Source organism: Melanostigma gelatinosum, assembly GCF_949748355.1.
Source record: "Melanostigma gelatinosum genome assembly, chromosome: 9".
In the NCBI taxonomy this organism is placed as follows: Eukaryota; Metazoa; Chordata; class Actinopteri; order Perciformes; family Zoarcidae; genus Melanostigma; species Melanostigma gelatinosum.
The window spans coordinates 5,369,623-5,388,406 of NC_136642.1; the positions used below are offsets into that span (position 1 = coordinate 5,369,623).

General features: G+C 44.9%; 1 protein-coding gene across 1 annotated transcript; it reads right to left on the reverse strand.

The window, feature by feature from the left end:
* Positions 1–314: 314 nt before the first annotated feature.
* Positions 315–17,803, reverse strand: sv2a (synaptic vesicle glycoprotein 2A; the record flags this gene model as incomplete). The annotated part of the gene is made up of 12 exons (XM_079275103.1): positions 315–498; positions 1,092–1,251; positions 1,642–1,848; positions 4,161–4,294; positions 4,691–4,855; positions 5,358–5,446; positions 6,182–6,289; positions 6,873–6,962; positions 7,295–7,428; positions 7,902–8,053; positions 9,255–9,435; positions 17,188–17,803. 12 exons carry the CDS (start codon positions 17,801–17,803, stop codon positions 315–317), a joined length of 2,220 nt encoding a protein of 739 aa, XP_079131229.1.
* Between the last annotated feature and the right edge of the window lie 981 nt (positions 17,804–18,784).

Consider the following 18,784-nt stretch of genomic DNA (forward strand, 5'->3'; position numbering starts at 1 on the left):
TATGTACTTATATTAGGGGGCCGCATCTAAATTTACTATTATATCCCAGGGGGCTGAAATGTCACTCTCTCACTGAACATGTTAATATCACTTTTGTTACTCTTTTACTTTTGTCTCAGCTCAACCTTTAATCAGGCCTATCTAATAATCACCAATTCCAAATATGTACAGCAGATCTGCGTCGCTCTTCTGCGTTTTCTCTATCGTTGTGAGAGAGGGGTTAGAGGGAAGGCTTTGGAGGGCTCTTTAGCCATTCGTTCACAGTGTGGTGAAAACTCCTCTCCCCCCCCCTCTGGAAAGTTGTTGACGTCACACTATTTCAGCACCTGACCCCGCGTCTCTGGTAGTTTGAGGGCAAGAAAGCTGCCCGCCGCCAGCGCCACCGAGGCAAACATGATGGGCACAGCCTTGGTGATACCAACGAAGGAGGTAAAGATGCTTATGCCTAAAACAGCCGCTAATTTACAGAGGGCATTGAGGAAGCCAAACGCCGTGGTTCTGAGAAAAGAGAGGGGGCAGGTGAAGAGTAAAGAGTCAGGTTAGTGTCTGTTGTTTGATAATGTATCAAGAAGGAATAAAAAACAACCAAAGTGGACTTATGGAGCAATAGAAAATTCATCTTTCACTTTGTATCCCAAATACAGACATTTTCTTTCTGATATTAAGAGTTAAGGTGAGTCTGCGTTTACGGCTAATCCATAGTAACGGCTGCAAGCGCTCTATATAGCCAGAAGATGGAGCTACATCTTCTAAAATGAGAACTGAAAAGTTCAAGAGGGGCAACACAAAGGAATCACGTTCTTGCGGTGCTAAAATGCTTGAAATATGTTCCACAAATACTCATATCTTATGAGGTTGCATTGAGGTTGCACCGCATTAGGGGCGCGTCCTACTTCAGCCATTAGGTGGCAACAAGATAACTGGGTGCTTTAGATCACATGCACCACCAATGATTTCACCCCCACAATGTCATCCATCCCTGTAAGCCAACCAGTCACTGTCGAGCAACTCCTATGACATCATGCGACACGTCATTCAGAACCACCGACCGTGTCTTCACGGCGGTTTCAGAACATGCCGAACATGCTTACCTCTTGTCAGAGGGGTAGAGCTCGACGGTGAGCACATCCAGGGCGTTCCAGGAAGCGATGCTGATTCCCCCGAACAGGCAGAGCAGAGCAATCATGGCTGACTCGCTGTTGCCAAAGGAGAGGAAGAAACAGCTGACGCAAGAGATCACACTGGAGCCCGCTGGAGGTGGACAAAGGGAGAGAGAGAAATGTGGAGGGAAAGAGTGACTTATGAAGAAAGGAAGGCAATCCTGCAGATAGCAACTGAAAATGAGCATTCGCCTGTTGCAGTAAATGAGAAAAGTCCCGTCATCAATTTTCCACTGATGCACAAACTTAAAGGAATACTTCACCAACAAAACGACCATTTGTATATCAAGAACTCACCCCCATGTTACCACGAATGCTTGAAGAAAACTTGCGAGGAATGCGAGAAAACGTTTTCGTAAAAAATTCAAGGTAACACAGGGTGGGTTGATACACATATGGTCATTTAGTGGGTGAAGTATTCCTCCAACTCTTGTTCTACTTTTCTTTCAATACACATGGTGCCTGGCGGCGTGGCCCTTACCGAGCATCCTCAGCCGTCCAATCTTGTCCATGAGCAACGCGGAGACAATGTTGCCGGGCAACACCGCCAAGGTGCCCAGGAAACTGACGAAGTAGACCATGTAGGCGTTGTTCTCGTCACTGACGTCACTGAGCAGGCAGCCTTCTTTGTTGTGCAGGAAGGTGCTGTTGATGAGCTTGCAGTTGACCAACCTGTACTTGAAGAGATCTGGGGAGAACAGGGGGGGGGGGGGGTGTAGAGGATGGCGAGACGGGAGACAGAAAGAGAGCAGAAATGAAGGGGTTGATTAGTGAACTTGTTGACAGGATGGGGAAAAGGATGCCCATCATAACATTTGTAGCTTTAATCCATCCCAACATCTGCAGGAAGTAAAGTGAGATTATTTCGTGAGCCCCACGATATGGAAAAATGCCCCATCATTTGTTCCGATTGCGATCATATGAACTATCACACTTTTATCAATAGTCAAAGTCAGGATTTTTGAACAACTTGAAGAAAAAAACGCAAACATTGTTTGTTATTGATTTTATTATTTGACTTGATTATTTGTATTGCCTGCCCGATAAGCCAAGAAGCCGCGCTGCTGTTTTTAAACTGCCTCTGCAACATTTTCTTCAACTCAATAACTCAAAATCAGAAATCATATTGTACCGGTTTAGATTTTTTTTTATGTCATCAAGTTTGAAAAGGTCTATAGTAAATGAAATTGTATCTTTCAGTTGGCAGATAAGTGATTATTTGGACTAATAGGACGCATCTACAAATATTGCAGTCAAGATGAATGTGAATGCCATCTTCCCAGTTACTGACATCTGGCAGAAGCAACACTATGAGTTCATACATTGTGAAGAAAAGCCCTTTAAGCCTGTAGCTAATTACATATAGACATTATGTCACCTGTACAGTCCAACACTGTGACAATAAAGGTGCACTATGGCAACTATCAAACAGCCTTAAGTTCTGAACACCGAGCCCGAAAGAACAGATTAAGCATTAATAAGCAAACACGTTTCTAATTTCCATTCTAATGAGCAACTCCTGGCCGGCACTGATAGCAGCAGTGAGTGATTGCTGGACGCGTGTTGCGACCGCAAACACCTGAGAAAGCCCAGCGGAAGGTCTGGCTGAAATAGCGATTGCATGCCAGCGTCTGCGTGTGTGTGGATGGACCTACAGGAGACAGTGGCCCATTTTCTAAAATGTGCAAAGGCAGAACTCCCATCCACTTTCTACATCTGACACCTTGCGTTGTCATTTCGGTGGAGAAAAATCAATCGTGTAGTCGGAGAAGAGCGACGGGCTCCACAATTTTAAAGCTGAAATAATGGAGGCTTGAGCCTGGGTTGCTAGGAGACGTTTTGCGGCCCTGCGATGCTGCATTTGGTGTAGTGCCATCAACCAGCGCTGAGAGAGGAAGAGGAGAGCAATAGAGCCATTTTGACAAACAGTTGGAGTTAATTTTACTTTTCTTTTACACATCAGGAGAAGGAAAGTAGGAAAATACTGCATCTACCTAAACAGAATATTATAAGATACAAAAAGACGGCCAGAGCTATTCTATTGCTAATAGATTTTACAGGTTTTAATAGAATCATTATACTAGACGACACTTGATAAGATTGCATTTGTAGACAGCAAACACCAAAGAGTGAAACTGTGCCATTAGCTCTGCTTATAAGGACATCTTTCAAAATACTATCAATAGCACAGAGAGGATAAGGACACGGAGAGAAGAGAAAGACAAAATCACACTCACGGCGTATGATCGTTTATGAGCAGTGGTCTAATGGAGGTTCAATGCACAGCTCACACCACATTTAGATTTTCCAAATGGAATTTATTCACCAATTTTGTATCAAACTGATTTAAGTTGTGGGGGAAAAAAAAGGTAACATCTTTTCCTGAAAAAAAACTGATGACAGGATTCCCAAATACATGAGCTCTCCCTGCAGGAGCCTGAGGGGCCGAGACAGGAGGGCCAGTCTTCCGTCGTCCACTGCTCGCATGCTGACACTTGGTTTCTTTCTCTGCACCGCACCACATCCACACAGCACATCTTGTGGGTTGAAGACAACCCTGATGTTTTGTTTTTTTATGTATTACATTATGTTTTGTGTTCAAATCTGTGTGTGTTTTACCTTATGAAAGACTTGGACAGGTTTTTGGATATGCACAAGTATCGCAACGCCAACCTTTTAGAGAAGTTGCTTGAAGGACTGAGAGAGGGAGGCTGTGGAGGAGGTCCGCCACTGGTTACGTTAATCGGAGAATGAACAGCTGCATTTCAACTGGAATATTAGTAGAATATTGATTTTAATTAGCCAGCTTAGTAGGAATATTGTCTTTTTCGGAATAAGGGCAGAATATTTTGTACATGTAAACATAGTCAATGTTGATTATAATTTCTTTGTTGGTGTTCACTGATGTATGGCAATAGTTACGCCATATTAGTGTGTGTGTGTGTGTGTGTGTGTGTGTGTGTGTGTGTGTGTGTGTGTGTGCGCGCGTGCGTATCCTACCTGTGTTGTAGAAGAGGGTGGCGATGAAGGTGCAGTTCTTGAAGAAGGTGTTGCTGGAGGTGATGTCTTCAAAGTAACACTCTTCAAACAGCGAGTCCTCAAACACCATGGATCTCAGCTTCAGGTTCATAAACCTGCAAGCGAACACACGCAGGGATTGTGGGATCAAGAAATAGAGACAACGAATAGATGGAGCGTGGGAGCGGGGAGTTGAGGGAGACGAAAGGAAGATGCAAAGAGATTGAGGGGTTCCGTTTGAATTTGAACAACTGAAATCTCATGCAGAGTTCAGGTCGCAAAGGCAAGGTCCGAGGAAACATCGTAGTCCGGCTTGTTAAACATGAAGCCGCATTCATATTGGTTTGTTTTTATCCGCCACAAAGTATTTACACTTTGTGAATAAATTCATCCACCAGGTATTGGATATATCAAATATAAAAATCAACCTTGGAATAAAAGGCAACCGACCATCGTGTAATTCTGCCCTCATTGGACAGGCCGACGCTCACGGGAGGATGCGGCTGACTCACTTGTCGTTGAAGTACTCTCCCTGCCGGTGGACCTGGTTTTCCAGGGTGAAGTTAAAGGTGACGTGGTTGACTTTCTCCTTGGCAAAAAACTTGGTGCGCGAGGCGTACTCCTGCTTCTGCAGGTACTTGATCATGTCGGGGAACCACACCGTCAGACCGTAGTAGCTGGACGAGGAGAGAGACGGAGAAAGTGAGAGTGCAGAGGGAAATCCAATAATGTTGTGTTTTCCCTTCAGCAATACTGTATCAAACTGAAATTGTCTTCTAGGGTACTGAACTCAGTACATTTACTCATGTACTGTATTTAAAGGAATCGGTCAACAATTTGGGATATAAACTTATCTTCCCCCACTGCAAGTTTCAAAAGCTTCTATTTGAATCTTTTGTGCTTTTGCTTCTCTTTCCTTATGTTATTCTGACCTACCAAGACAGACGCTGTGTATCAGCTGTATTGACACCTGCTCATGTCATTTGGGCTTGAGATAATGTTGGACAAATGCGCGCTTCCTCTGCATTCAGATGGCCCACAGCTGCATGACAGCAAGCTGTTTGGCCAACAGACAACGACACAATACTGCAGAGTACGACTCTCGCCACTAGCTGGTGAATGTCTCAATAAGTCCCAGAAATACCTGCAGAAGAGCGCCGTTCTTCAACCTCATCTTACCTGAAGGACATAGAGAACCACACGGCCATCATCATGTAGGTGGTGCGGCGGTACTCGGGGGAGAAAACAGCCTGGAAATTATGCCACACCTGAAGGAACACACCCACACACACACACACACACGGAGACAAGGGGGAAACACAGATAATAATAAACATATTGTACAATCAGATAAATACATATACACCGGACGTCTCTGAAAACTAGTTTCTTTCAATCGGCTGCAGGAAATAAACACCATGTCCCAGAATCCCTTTCCACGCTTCGAGTAAACAAACCTCGGCAGCACAAGCTGAGAAACACAAACAAGAATATAACAGCAATAAATTCTGACTGATATGTATTTTGTTTTTTTTGAATGCGCTTATAAATTACATTTTATTTAACACTGCTTAAAATAATAACGCTGATTCCCTTCATCATGATGCCTGTTCTTGATGGTGCACCGTGATGACACGCCCCGTTTTGGTACAGCCAGACTAGCTGTTGTCCCCAATGATTCTAGATTTTAGGCTAAGACAGGGCTTATTGCTTCCTGGCTTAGTTACCATATTAATATTTATTTAAGATACAAGAATGGTATCGATCTTCTCATCTAATTCATCAAAAGTATTTCTTTCCTTTAAGATGGGACATATTCTGGATTCCTGGTTATTTTTACGTCAGAAAGAAGAAATAAGCTGCTGAGTTCTTTCCAATGAAAGCATTCAAGCTTTGTGGAAGGCTATGGCCACGGCTGCTGCGGGCACGGAGGCATAAAATGTCTTAGAAGATTACCAAAGATTCCGAAATAAAAAGCAGTAAAAGAAAAAAGAAACGGTCACCTGATGGAAAAGTGTCGTGAGCTTGATCCTCCATTTCTGATGCCAGGCGGCACCGTCTCCCAAGTTCACCAGGTCATCCATCGGCTTCACTGTTTTGATGGTGGTCACCTGGAAGCAACAGCACAATCAACCAATATTTGGATTTCATTCATGCGTTTAATGATTGTTAAAGGTGTTCTTCTAGATGGCACAAACTCAACACATGCTTTTCTTTATACCCTGCATGCGACAGACACACAACACCATTTCATTCTCAAACATTTGCTTTGAAACATCACAGATGCTCCGTAGAATTAATCTTCTTTCCGTATCATTACACAACCTTTGAGATGATGAAAAGGCTCTACGCAATATAAGAGGCACCTGATCTGCCTGCCTCACCATCAACACTGATATATATCAAACATGACTGGTTATGGTAATAATAATGGAGTAGGAAGAGGTTATAAAGTCTTTTTGTCACCATATTCCATTACGTATTAATATGTACTGTGTGGCTTGAAGCCTTCAGAGATTACAGTAGTTTAAAGAAAATCTGTTTTAACGTAATTAATATGCTAATTTATGCAGCGCAGAGCTTAAAACCTGCTGCACTGCGTTATCCTGCAGACAGACAGACACACTGTGTGAAGACATTTTCTCCTGCTTACAGACAAAAGTGGAACGCATATCATTCTTGAGTGCGACTTACAGAGAAGACCCTCTCTGGGTAACCCTTGGCCCTCATGTTGGTGTCGTGGACCTGCTTCAGAATCATCCATGCCTCGTCATGTTTCCCATTCTGGAGGAGAGAAACAAAAGCATATTTACATTCAGCGCTCATGTTGTACTGAAGCAACAGGGATCATACAGCACCTCGCTGTTCAGCCTGCTTCAGTATGTATATATGCACATATTTATTTACTTGTTCAAATTATTCCAGAAAAGTGTGTAAGCAGCACTTTGTCTCCAGCACGGCATCTTCCACTTTGCAAGTGCAAGAATGCTTTCTGTTTCAGGCCGTTTATGCATTCAGTATGTCAACATTTATTTAAATGAGATATATATATATATATATATATATATATATATATATATATATCCACTGAACGTGGGGAGCACTGACGGGCTGACCTCCAGGTAGAAGCGAGGGCTCTCGGGCATGGTGGTGAGGGCAGAGATGGCCGCCACAGAGGGTAAGGCACACACCATCACAAAGACGCGCCAGCTGTGGAATTGGTAGGCCGAGCCCATCTGGAAACTCCAGCCTGAATGGCGCGAGAGAGAGAGAGAGAGAGAGAGAGAGAGCCAGAAAGAGATGGTGAGCGGGGGAGGGGAGGTCTACAAGCAGCTGCAGGACTTGAATTGTGTGCACAAGAAGCTTCCTCCATTGATACTGTACTGCTCTGGCTGGAGCATTGCAGTGATTTACCACAGGTGCTCCATTTGGTTGGCTACGTTGCTCTTCTTTCAAACACTATTTTACTTTTGGTTGAAAAAGATTGAGGAATGTCAAAATGCTGGGCTTGACACAAAAATAAAGTTATTACATCCATTTTCCATTTCCTGTATTTAGTTACTTCCCACCACTGTCAAATGGAAACAAACATGGCATCTCATCTCTGCAGAAAAGAGTTTAAATGACTGTTTAGCTAAGTGACACATGAACCAACAGGCATTCAGCGCACATATTGCCTTGGGAAATGATTTCCTGACCGAGTGATCCGTTTGTTTTTCATACCGTAGTGTGGGATGATGGCCCAGGCCATGGCGGAGGCGTAGATACCACCGATCATCCAGAACATGCAGAGCCAGCTCAGATGCTCTCCTCGCTTCTCCTGGGCCAGGAACTCAGAGTAATAGGAAAACACAATGGGGATGGAGCCGCCGATGCTGTGGAGTAAAGAGGGAGGCGGGAATTAAAAAAGGGAAAGACAATTAAAGGAAGAGCATGAGAAGGGATCCGCATGGAGGAGAAGCAAAATGGTGGGAGAGAAAAGAGAGAGAAGCAAGAACAGAGGGAGGACAAAAGCAAGAGGACAATGGTCATTTAAAAAGCTGGCAAAGAGGAAAATAAAATAAATGAGGTGAAGAAAGAAAAGAGTTGAAAGAAAAACAATACAACAAAGGGAGGGAGGCGCGGATAGTGGAGAGAAAAACACAATGAATTGAAAGAGAGGGTTCTACAAAAAAACAAAAAACAGCAGGAGATATGAGAGACAATAGAGCAGCTTTGAGGATGAAGATTAAAAGTATTAAAAAAAACACACACACACACCGATGATGGCCTAGCTGACTGCAATCAATAGCACCATATGTATGGCCTCTGTACATGTTCCATCACAACATCATACAATCCGATGGGAACAGATGCCAGACTCAGAGCTCTGCAGTCAAACGGGCAGAGATTGTTAGTACCGTGACTCGATTTAGAAAAAGCCCAAAGTTCACCACACTGCAAATGGCAGGAATATCCACAATGAAGAGGGCACGATGCACATTTCACCAGAATGACAGACACTTACAGTTTCACGGTCTGCAGATTCTTTTTAACTGGAAGGCAGGGTGGGAAGAGAAGTCATAGTGTAGCTGAAGAAAATAAAGCTATTTCAATCAAATATTATTAAAAGAAGCCCAATTGTACGCAGTTGGAAAATCTAAAAAAGAAAAACTTGGTTTCAAGAGGATCAACAAAGGCGCTACGATTCATTCTCTTAGGGGGAAAAATGTCTGAACAAAATGTCATGGAAATACATCCAATATCAGTTGAGACATTTCAGTCTGATCCAAATTGGTGGACCAGCTGATATTGCCGTCCCTAAATCAACACCACACACAGTAAACTAAATAGTACATGTACAAAGTGCAGTGTATTCTAGGTTCCCTTTTTTGGTGTTTTCAGTTCTTCTATAAATAACAGACAAAACCTAAACAACATGATGTCGTAAAGACATATTTATTAGGAAGCTAAAACTAAAACATATGCTAATATTTACTGAATCGATAACATCTTAAACCCGGTGACGGTCGTGCTTTAAAGTCGGACCCCCTGCAAAAAGCAAGGGCCCTTATTTTGACTCATCGGCCTTCTTACCCCACACCAGAGGCCAGGCGGCAGAAGAGGAAGGAGACGTAGCCCTGGACGAAGGACGAGAAGAAGGCAAACACGCTGTTGATGGAGAGGGAGATGAGGAGGGTCTGCCGTCGGCCAATCCGATCGGCCAGGCCGCCCCACACGAAGGCCCCGACCATCATCCCCAGGTACACGATCAGACCTGGAGGGAGGAGGAGGGAAGCAAAGCAGCGGAAGAGAGGGAAGAGGCGATGGATAAGAAAGAGGAGAGAGCAATGGCAGGGCAGCGTGATGGGAAGAGATAACAAGGAAGTGAAGAGACAAAGGGCATGATAATGAGTTATTATTCATCAGTAAACTCATTGATATTACTTCCAGTCCTCACTTCCACTCTCAATAGATTTCCAATGTCGAGTAAATTAGCTCATTTGACTCCATTGGACTGCATTGGACACAACCCAGTGTGTCCAGCATGCATCTCCCACAGCTTTGTCAAATACTTCATTCTGATTGGATAATCAACACACTGTTTCACGGCTCATCATACTGTACCAAAGTCAAGGCCACAAGTCGATTCTGTGGATTTACAATCAGCTTGACGATCATTGTCCTCTGCCAATAAGACAACAGCACCTCATCACTGCGGGCAAACAAACGGCTGATCAAATTGACAAAGCAATCTCAACTCAATGTACACTTGTTCCACGGCTTTCAATTGCTTGGAGATTGTTTTCTCAACTGTTGTTTTAAAAAGCCTAAAATGACGAACTGTTGAACTGAACAGGAGCACCAATGTTGGTTGATTCTGCAAAACCATGGATTATCTTCAGTTACAAAGTCTTTAACGTCAGATACCAATGCTCTTTTTGACATTTTTTTTATTCTCGCCATCTACAATATCTGCGATACACAGAGTTGTTTTAATAAATGCCCCAAAAAGATATACGTTTACACTGAAGTCGTAGTAATTGGTAAGTTATAAGTACGGTGGCGTTATTATTGAGTGACTAAGGAGGTCGGGGTGGATGGAGGGGACCAAGATCTTTCCCTGACCTTAACAGCCGTGTGCCGTTAGTGTTTTGACCTGCAGAGGGACAACGGATTTGAAGCTATTGCAGTGTATCAAGTAGTGACATGTCGACCAGCTTGCCTTTTGCTTAAACGCACCAACATTCAAGGAGACGAGCCGCGACAATGAGGGCACAAGATGCTTCTTTACCACTAAATGGTGTGAATGAACCCGACAGATAAGCCATCATTAAGAGAGAAAACAAAAGAGGACGCCTACGTGGGCTTTAAGCTGATCAGCTGGTTCAGCTAAGATCATCCATCACGCAGTCGAACAAGCCAACTGCTGGGATGATGAAATCGAACACATAATTAAAATATTGAGGGGGAAAAGCAGAGGATAGCACTGAGGACGGATGTTCTTGGTAGAATATGAAGAGGGCTTTCCCTTCTATTTTGGATGAAAAGACCTTTGAATGCATTCACAGCAGTGTGTGTTTGTGACTCATTCTCTCGTTCCCTCTGGCTCTCCTCTGTCTGTTTCTGTGTCAACACTGCAGTGCTGAATCGGGGAAGAAGGCGACTTTCATTCCCTTGTTTGATTGATTGCAGGGCAAAGCAGGTGTGTAGTCCCACATCTGCGTGTTTGCTCCTGCGAGTCTGTGTCAATACTCCCATGTTCTCATGTAGTGCAAGTGTGTGCTCCTACTGTGTCTGCACGCGCTTCACCCTGGCAGGCTGACGGTGATGACGACTGGGCTCAATAGCCGTCGTCGCAATGCAGCAACATTTGGTGACGATCAGGCAGACAGAAAAACAGCAACGGTGACCAGGATGGGCCTTAAAGTGCATCTTCTAAAGTCTGAGGTCCGGGAATCTGCTGGGATGACCGGTCACCCTTTTCAGCACTCACTGCAACAGAATCACAACCCCCCCCCCCCCCCCCCCCCCAATCTCCCTCTGTCATCACAAACAGCCGGCTCAGGTCTCTCCATCTGCGTGGCTTGATAGCAGCTGCATCTGGCTCAAGGACAGAACATGTCCCAATTTATCTCATTTAACTGAGGGGCAAAATAATTGATTGGGAGTTGTAGCAGAGAACAGCATACAGCTTGGGGTGTATGCTTGTTGGTAATTGTTTCTGACTGGATTCTGGTGTTTGGAGAAGATAGCCAGAGAAGAGCCACACACACCCCTCTTTGTGGCCTTGTTCTCATGGGTGCGAGTAGGAGGCGTTATCTAGCAGACCGTAGTAAGTACCGTCTTGTAAGACAACGGAAACTGTCCAGAGACTGTTCTTTATTCATCAGGAGATGAACTTAAGTGCAAAGCTTGTACAAAAGCAAAAGCGTGCCGTTATTAAGATACAAAGGCAAAGCAGTTTGTGACTTTACAGTTTGTACATTTTACACAGACGTCCTACGCAGGAACAAAATGGGATCTCTTGAGACTTGTACCGAATGATCACCATTAAAAAAAAAAAAAGGTACCGAGCAGTTTCTGTAGTCTTAGAAACTAACTTGTAGGCGGCAGTAGGCCACTTGATGAACCCACAAAGAATTATCACCCAACTCTGCAGTTTCCCTTTAACTCTGTGGGCTTCATCGGCTTTCAGCCCATTGTTTTAGTTCACTCCATTAAAACTGTACTGCTCAGCACCAAACAGCAGACGGAACAGTTAGTAACTCTGTTGTGGTCCCCTAACTGCTGGATGCTTAAGAAAGCAACGGTCGCTAACATCTGAGCAACAGCACAACCTTCTGTACTGTGGAAGTTTGAGTCTGTCCCACAGCGAGGAGGCCAGAGCGCGTGTCCCGCTGCTGTTCACAGTCGACACGCTGCAATAAGAAATCTACCAAGACTGCTTTACAATTAACAGGAATTTAATCCCACTGATGCAAGTACAGTATTTACAGTGAAGTACACTATTTCCATGAAATATTAAATCAATGAAACCCCGTTTGCAAAAAACTCAACTCAGCTCCTCGGGTATAAAACCCGTCCGTCCTCTGAGAGCCATCACGTGAGAGAGAAAAAGACTTGAAATGAAACCACCCACATCCGTTCGAAACACCTCCTCTTCCGTTTATCCCGATTCCTATTGGCTAACTCCAGGAGTGTATTCGCCTGTCTGCCTTTCTGTCCCTGAGTTTACGAACACATTCAATGACTGTCAGTTATGGTTTAATCCCTCTATGACAAACATTCCATATAATAGATTAGACTTTGCAACTTTTGGCAAAAGCTTCATGTCTCAAATTCTCCATCTAGCTACTAATCCTAAAACACTTTATGCTTATCTTAATTATGCATTTCCAAAACACTTATGATTATGACAAATTATGAATTCTTAAATATGAATCATTGAACACTTTTATTACAGCTACTAAACACACAGTTCTATGCTCAAATTTCTTACAGTACTCCAGAGTACGAAGCTGCTGTATTTGGAGTGTACAGTGTACATCTGGCATTTGTTATGAGTGTTCAAAGCCCATAATGAGGTTTGAGGGAGACATATTTATTCTGCCGACAATGAGGATTTCTGCACTTTCAAACATCCAGCAGCAGTGATGCTGTCAACCACTGATTCATGTTGTATTTATTAGACTCCTTAGATTGTGCATTTTGTTCAGTTAAATATGTTTCCTGTTGGTGGATGTTTGTTAAGCCCGCGAGGCGTTCGTTGCAGTGTTTGCTTCACATTGAAGGGGTTGGGGATGTGCATGTTGTGGTATTCAAAAGAGAGAGAGAGAGGAGAAGCAGGAGTCTTCAGTCAGCTGAGCACCTCATCACTCTGGGGAGGAAGCGGGGGGAGGGGAGGATGTGGAGAGAGAGAGAGAGAGAGAGAGAGAGAGAGAGAGAGAGAGAGAGAGAGAGAGAGAGAGAGAGAGAGAGAGAGAGAAAAAAGAAAGAAAGGAGGAGGACGGTGGCCAGTCTGCCCTGTGACAGAGCTCCCAAAGGATGCTGGGCAGTGTGTGTGTGTGTGTGTGCATGAACATGGAAAGAGAAAGTGTGTGTCTGTGTTCATGAGCGAGGGAGGGGGCAGGGGGGGGGGGCACTATTAATAGCCACTTTTCCCTTTCTGCCAGAGCGCACAGGGCTTTTTGAATGAGCCGGGAGGCCGAGGCTGGTCAGCACCAGAGGAGAACACACGCACTCATCAGTTGACTTGGCCAGTCAGCCATCACACTCCTCACCGCTGAAAGCAGCGGATGCCTCGCCCTGTGACAGTGAGGGCTGCACTACCATGTGACGTGAATGCAGGTTTTACAACACACCTTCAAATCACCTGCATATACGTACATACAGCTCTATTTAGCACATGGTGAGAAATGACACCTTCAATGGGAGTGCAACACTCACGTCACTGTTTGTCCTCATTTTAGAGGAGAATCTAGGTTTGTATTCTATGAACAGGCTTTATTATAGTTACTCTGGATAAGAGTATCTGTGAGTCGTCAGTTGTTTTTTTATTATGGAGCCGTTTCATGTTCAGAGAAAAAGCTCAGAATTCTAAAGTTGTATATTTTCAGAACATTACTTCCAACACACAGGGGGAAAAATGAATCCAGCTGTCAACTGATGGCTTGCATATTTCTTTTCAGATCTTAGCTGAATGCTAATATCAAAGCTTAATTCATTTCCATCAAAATGAAATTTGACTAAATGTTTACATTTTCCTCTGCCAGCGTCTCCCAGCTGCTAATAAATCAAACTGACACAAGCAGTCCTCCTCTCCCATCTTCTCTTCATCACATCCGTCTTCATTGATCTCAGCTCTCTATTCCATGTTCATTAAAATGCCAAGGAGACATTATGATACACAAATATAGCTTTGTCAAAGAAACAAGCTAATAGTGCATGCAGGCGCAATGCAGAGATCAAATATCACAGCTGCAATCTACAGCAGAATATCAAACAGGATGACGGTACACAGACATCTTTCCCTTTGTCAACAAAGTAGTCACAGGCAGAGCACCCCGAAGGCTCAACAGTGTGAAATAATCGTGACATTAAAGTACTTTTTCCAGCGCTTTTCTAGAAACCTCCCTCCAGAGCTGCTGCATGGAACAAACCACACTTTCTTTTTCCCATTATGGCAAAACAACAACGCTGCAGATGCAACCTCTGCAGCTTCACAACAAGGACAAATCAATGGACAACCACTCGGCGCTTCTCTGCTGCCTGGGAAAGCGTCTCCTCCAGCTCATTGTGGAAAAAAAACTGCTGCACCACACAGGCATCACTGCTGCCATTTCAAAGCCTCTCTCCGCTTGTTCTGCTTTTTATTTCCTTCCTTTCTGCGATGGTGAAAACATGCAATGAATACGGGATCTGTGACACATCACATCTAAGAAAGTCAAAAAGGCCATGAGAGGAAATTACTTTATGTGGATGAAGGTTTTTTTTGTTGAACTTGCCTCTGAATCCTTCTCTCTGCTGTGAGGGAGTTAATATTCTGCAGGCGATTAACCCTCACACATGTGCAGGCGCTATCTGTCCCACACCGCACACACACTACAGTACAGACGCACACACACACACAATACATGATTCCACCACAGTGCGTCTGGTTAAAGTGACAGGCACTATGGACCTCGTGAGGAAGAGGAAGAAGAAGAAGGTGAGGGTGGGGGGTTGGGGGAAGAGGACACTAGGAATCGTGGGATGCAGAGAGGCATGAGCAAAGGAGGCTCTGTAGAATGAGTCAGGCGTGTTGCGTAACAGAGAGAGGGGAGGGAATCAGGGGGCCGGTCGTGTCTCCCTACTGGCATGACACAAAACCAGCAGAGAGAGGGGAGGGCGAGATGGGAGGGCGAGAGATAGAAAGGAGGGAGCGAGATAGGAGGGAGGGAGGGAGAGAAGCTGGAAGTAACCAAGTATAAAATGTTTCCATTTTATAGGAATTAGTCATTCTATACTCTGCTACATTACAGAGGCAAATAGTTACTTTTTATAAAAACTGTTTCATAAAAAAACTATTTTTTTTCTGTCTTTGCTTCATTTATTCCTTCCTGAATGGACTTTTACTGGAGCGTCTTTGCACAGTGCTATTCTTGCTGCCTCTGTTGCTTTATTTTGTCCCCATTGTAATGGACAAACACATGTCACAAAGATGGCGCACATGCACACACAGTCAACATTGTTATGGATGTACGACCAGACACACACACACAGGCTGGTCACCGAACATGTCGGCACTGCAATCCATACCTCGTGCCGTGCATGGACCACCGGGAAAACCACACATCCCAATAACCAATTAAAGGCATGGATGCCTGCCAAATGTTTGCGTGCTTACGTAAAACTCTACTTCAGTTCACTTAAAAAAATAGAACACTGCACAGTACGTATCACAGTTATAGGAGTATAGCCCAGTTAAAGGTCAGACTGGAAAATAGAAGATCTAATGCCCACGTTGGCATTGTAACTCAGCAGCAGCTCACTGACCAGCTTGTGCTCGAGCTGAAAACAAGCACACTGTCTGTACTTGATCAGCAAAAGAAAATCTAAACTTGTGACCTTTTGAGAAAAGAAAGAAATCATTCTGAATCGATCCGTCAGAGGATGACGATAGTTAGGGTTGCATGAGGGCCACCGTTAGCACAAGTGCACTTTCGTGATGTTCCATTATCCAACAGCACGGACGCTCAATACACAGGCATCCCCAGCTGCAGGCGGACAATGTTCAGGCACGTAGCAGCAGCAGCACAGCTGGACAGTCGAAACCCCGTGAGAGCACTGGAAATGACGTCATCAGATCTCATCAAAACGAAATAACGCAAACGCAGTTTTGAGACCAGGTCGACTGCAATCCTTTTTTTAAGTTGGATGATGTGGATTCAGCAGCCTCTGAATGAGACGATCAAAGTCAATGTATTTGCAGATGTCAGCTTGTATTAGCCTGCTGCTACGTTTAGCATGTCAGGACATTTACTGAATCCTTTCTTCTTTCAACAACACACCAAAGAATGGGTGTGAGCTTCGCATGCTGTGAAAATGTCGCGTTAATATTTCATGTCCAACAAATCTGGACAAGAATATCTCACTGATGTCGATCGATATTTCATCCACTGGAACTAAGTCTCTCTCTGGGTGTCTCTATGGGGAAGATGTTTCTCTTTGTATCTCCTGACACGTTTGATCAAATACATATTTTACAAGTTCTTTATGGAAACTGAACAGTGCGTTTGAATTTGTCATCTCTGGAAGACCTCTGGCCCTTGTTCATGGTGTCCTTGCTGGGCAGCCAATGACAGATGGCGAGGCAGGGTGTGGACTCTGATTGGACATTGGCGCTGAGGATAGGAAAACGACCACGACGAGCTCTGTGTTTCTGTATGCTGTGAAGTGGGCAAAGCCAAAGACATGCCGCACAAACTATGAAGAGGCAAACAGGAGGAAGACAAATAGAGTACATTGGCATTTAAAGAAATGTAATTAAAAATACCCACAATCACCTTCACAACCTGAGATCCACAGACATAATACACACTGAAGCAGAGAACGGAGAGGCTGAAGGGTTCGATTAGAATTCTACGGCTGTTCAGAGTCTGCACGGGCAGTTGAATCTTAAATAGCTGCAGCTCCTCTGCCAACTATGGCTGTAGAAAAGCAATTACTGGGGGATAAACTGCAAAGGTAACTTAAGATAAGGCAGAGATGAAATGTGAAGCGGTGGCATAAACTCCCAAAGGAGGCACTGAGTCAAAAACAAACAGATAGATAGACAGATATGTACTTTATTTATCCCCAGGGGGAACTTTGTATGTTAGATTTATATGTATGTTTGTATGTATGTTAGAGAAAGGGCACAGAAGACAGCAGATGAGTTGGAAACAGTTGCTGAGTGGACAGAAACACCAGACAATGTTGGTACCGCTATGACTACCATCTTAAAGTTTTCCATTCAAATAAGAAACAAAATATGTGGAAGTCTTACCCAGCATGCCCTTGTTGGGCTCAGATAGACACATGTCCTTCTCTGCGCTGGGCAGCACGAAGCCGACCACAAAGATCTCCACGCCATCCGCCATCAACGCCAGCCCCAGGACAAAGTAGAGCGTCCACTGGAACTTCCCGTGGCCACACTCCTGCAGGATGGTCTCGTACTGCTGGGCCAGCTCCTCCTGGTCTTTCCTCCTCTCGGCCTCGTAGGCCGACGGATCCCTGAACTGCGGCGCCTGGGCGTCCGTCACCCCGTCCATGCCGCCGGCCTTGCCCGAGTCAGCCCTCGGGATCCCCTGGTACTCTCCTTCATAGATCTCGTCGTCCTCGTCGTGTCCCTCAGTGGAGTCGCTGTGGCCTTCGTCGTCATTGGCCCGGCTGTCGTTGCGATAATACCCGCCGGCGTTGCCTGGCACGCCGGCGTAGTCTTCGTCATCATCATCATCTTCCTCCTCAAAGCGTTTGTAGGAGCGCTTGGTGTACTCGTCGGCCACTTTGTCCGCACCGCGCCCCATCTTCTTGCCGACCTGTTTCTTGGCCACTTTGGCGATGTCCTTGGCGCCGCGGACAAAGTCCGAGCGCCCGTCTCTGTAGCGCGCGTCGTCGTCCATCTTGGATGCGGAGGTGGTGGTCAGTTACTGCTAGGAATGGGAGCTATCAGGAGCGGCCCAAGCACATGAGTGTGCACTGGGGGATTTTCTGTTAGCTGATGAATTCAGCACCGCGGACAGCTCCCTGCTCCACTGCACTGCTGCTGGTGGTCTGTGGCCAGCGTGCACTCGGATACCAAATCCTGTGGAAAAGCAAAGAAAAAGGGGTTGTGTCAGCACGATTGATCACACTGGTGCACGTGAGGGAGAGACATCCGTTGTTAGCGCAATCTAGATCAGAGCCAATTCATACTGAAGGACCGCTGGCATTCACATCGCGTTGACATTTGCAGGACTCATCATCCTGCTTATCTCAGCACTAATGCCAGGAAAGAAAAAGAAGGACACAACAGCTTTAAGGTGCTGACGTCTGAGTCTTGGAGCTCGTTGAACAGCAGTCGTTTCACGGCTCTCTCTCCTCAGACCGGCTCAAATCACAGTGTGGCATTTACGTTGTGGCACACGGCAGAGCCTTCACAAGATGGATCCATGCTGTGACACAGACATCTGTGATTACCAAGCAGGGCGGTGCTGTATAGGACCATGCACATAGAAGGTACTACAGGTCAGATTGAAGCTCCCGCTGTGGACACTCGTGATTACAATCTGTGAACTCTGACTTAAAACCACACATCTATTACTGGGGAGTCAGAACATAATGTCTACATCTCAACACCTTTAAATGCATCTTCCTTCCCTTTGCTCGTCCATCCCGTGTCATCCTCCCACTCTCTCTCTCTCACACACACACACACACATACACACACACACACACACACACCCTTTCATCGCTACTTTTAATTTCCTGTCTCCATTATCTTAGTACGCATCAAGTTGAGAAGAGAAAAGAAAACAGAATAGAGCAAAACAAGAGCGATTGTAAATCTATCAGCAGGCCACCCTGCTAGTTTCCATGACACTTATGTCACTGTGGTGCTGCCC